The 1,835-nt window shown below is 37.4% G+C and overlaps 1 protein-coding gene across 1 annotated transcript; it reads left to right on the top strand.

Moving 5' to 3' along the window:
* Nucleotides 1-451: 451 nt before the first annotated feature.
* LOC117687468 (NAD(P)H-hydrate epimerase) lies at nt 452-1,398 on the top strand (the record flags this gene model as incomplete). Its single annotated transcript, XM_066074299.1, is given in 1 exon segment — nt 452-1,398. A coding segment is annotated over 1 exon segment (113 nt), but the record flags the coding sequence as incomplete, so codon positions are not given.
* Nucleotides 1,399-1,835: the final 437 nt, after the last annotated feature.

The following is a 1,835-nucleotide window of genomic DNA, read 5'->3' on the forward strand; positions in this document are numbered from 1 at the left end:
TACAGGGTTAATTGAACTGAATCAACCCAGAGGGAACGGAAAGATGTGATTCTGACGGACAATATTCCTCGGAGTAACCGACCCCCCCCCCCCCCACGACAGTTTCTGAGGAAACAATCCTAGGAATCACTTTACTTCTAGTTTACATCAGCGCCCCCTCCTCCAAATTTTAGACATTAAACACGTGTCCCCCACCCCAGACCTGGACATTAAACACCTGCCCCCCCCCCCCCACTACAGTTTCTGAGGAAATGAGGTGGGGATGGAAGACCTTTGAGACCAAAATCCTCGGAATCACTTTGCTACTAGTACATGTAACCATCACCTCAACCCCTAGCCTGGACATAAAAACACGTGCCCCCCCCCTGCCCCCCCCCCGTGTCGCAGCTGTCGGTAAACATCAACAACTTGGTTCTGGATTAATAAAAATTTCCTCTAGTGTCAATAACCCGAACATTAGGCCGCATAAGTCAATAAAGAAAACGTACCGGGCCACTTAGGTCAATAAAGAAGTCTGTATAATGGTTTGGCAGAGGTAATATTTTGTGTTTACCAGTATTTGGTTCCCGACATGTTTTGATATCCAAATAAACCATGTGGAGGGACGATCGATCAGGATCACCTTATTACTGCTGTGTATGCCCCTCGTTAGCTTTATTGGCGTGGCGCGATTCTCGCGGAATGAACGCTATTCTGTAGGCGACAGTTGGCCTTTGTGAAAGCTGACGATAACAGACGACACACGGCGGAAGTATGGCTTGGAATCACTAATAACAGGAAAGTACTAAGGACGGACCGAATAGCTAAAGAAAAAGACATAGAAAGAATTATTAAGTGTCAGGAAATAATATATATAGTGAACGAACTATGTTTCATTTAATTATCAAGTGTTATAACGACTTAGCGTGAAGGGTGTTTTATTAATTTAATTGTCAGGTGGAACCAAGTTGAAATATTCAAAAGTGAGGTCTGCTGATGATGTTTTATTTTTATACGGAAGTGACGTAATTTGTGTCAACGATTGACTTCGTAAGCGAGATAGCATTAGTACGTTATAGTAAATTCAAAAGAAAAAAATAATGCAACATTGTATTTTTGAGTTGAGACAAGAGGATCTTGATGAATCGACCATAACGGAATTTTAGCTATTTGGATATTGTCAACGTAATACTATATACATATGCGTATAGTGTTTGTCGCCGAACTGTAGTGTGATATTTTTTGTAATTAAATCAAAATCAAGCTAAACCTAATTCCAATCTTGCTACTTCGTAACGTCTACAGCATGGACCGGATATCCGTTAACAGATTCTCATTCCGGCGGAAGGGAAGCCATAAAAAGAACAAGGAGGAGAATGCCGAGCCCGAGTTTAATTTCTCCACACTGTCATACATCAGGTAAAAATCATTAAAGAAATGTTACTTATATATATATATATATATATATATATATATATATATATATATATATATATATATATATATATATATATATATATATATATATATATATATATATATATATATATATAACATGTACCATGGGCGGATCAAGAAAAAGGTCTAGAGTCCGTATACCCCCATCCACGCAGAGTTTTAAAAATACAGATATTAGATTTTCCTTCAAATTTTAAAAATGATGTTTTAGGCTTTAAACCTTTTTTTGTTAGAAAACGTTTTACTGGTATATTTGCTTTAAAATAGGAAATATGTTTCTATATCTTCAAATAGGACCCAGTATAAAAGTCTAAAAATAGCTACGATTACAGAAACCTCTTAAAATGGAGATTTTTCAAGTTATTACGATATTACCGGTATGATGATCGATGACGTCA

The sequence above is a fragment of the Magallana gigas genome, unplaced genomic scaffold, assembly GCF_963853765.1.
Source record: "Magallana gigas unplaced genomic scaffold, xbMagGiga1.1 SCAFFOLD_66, whole genome shotgun sequence".
Taxonomy (NCBI): Eukaryota; Metazoa; Mollusca; class Bivalvia; order Ostreida; family Ostreidae; genus Magallana; species Magallana gigas.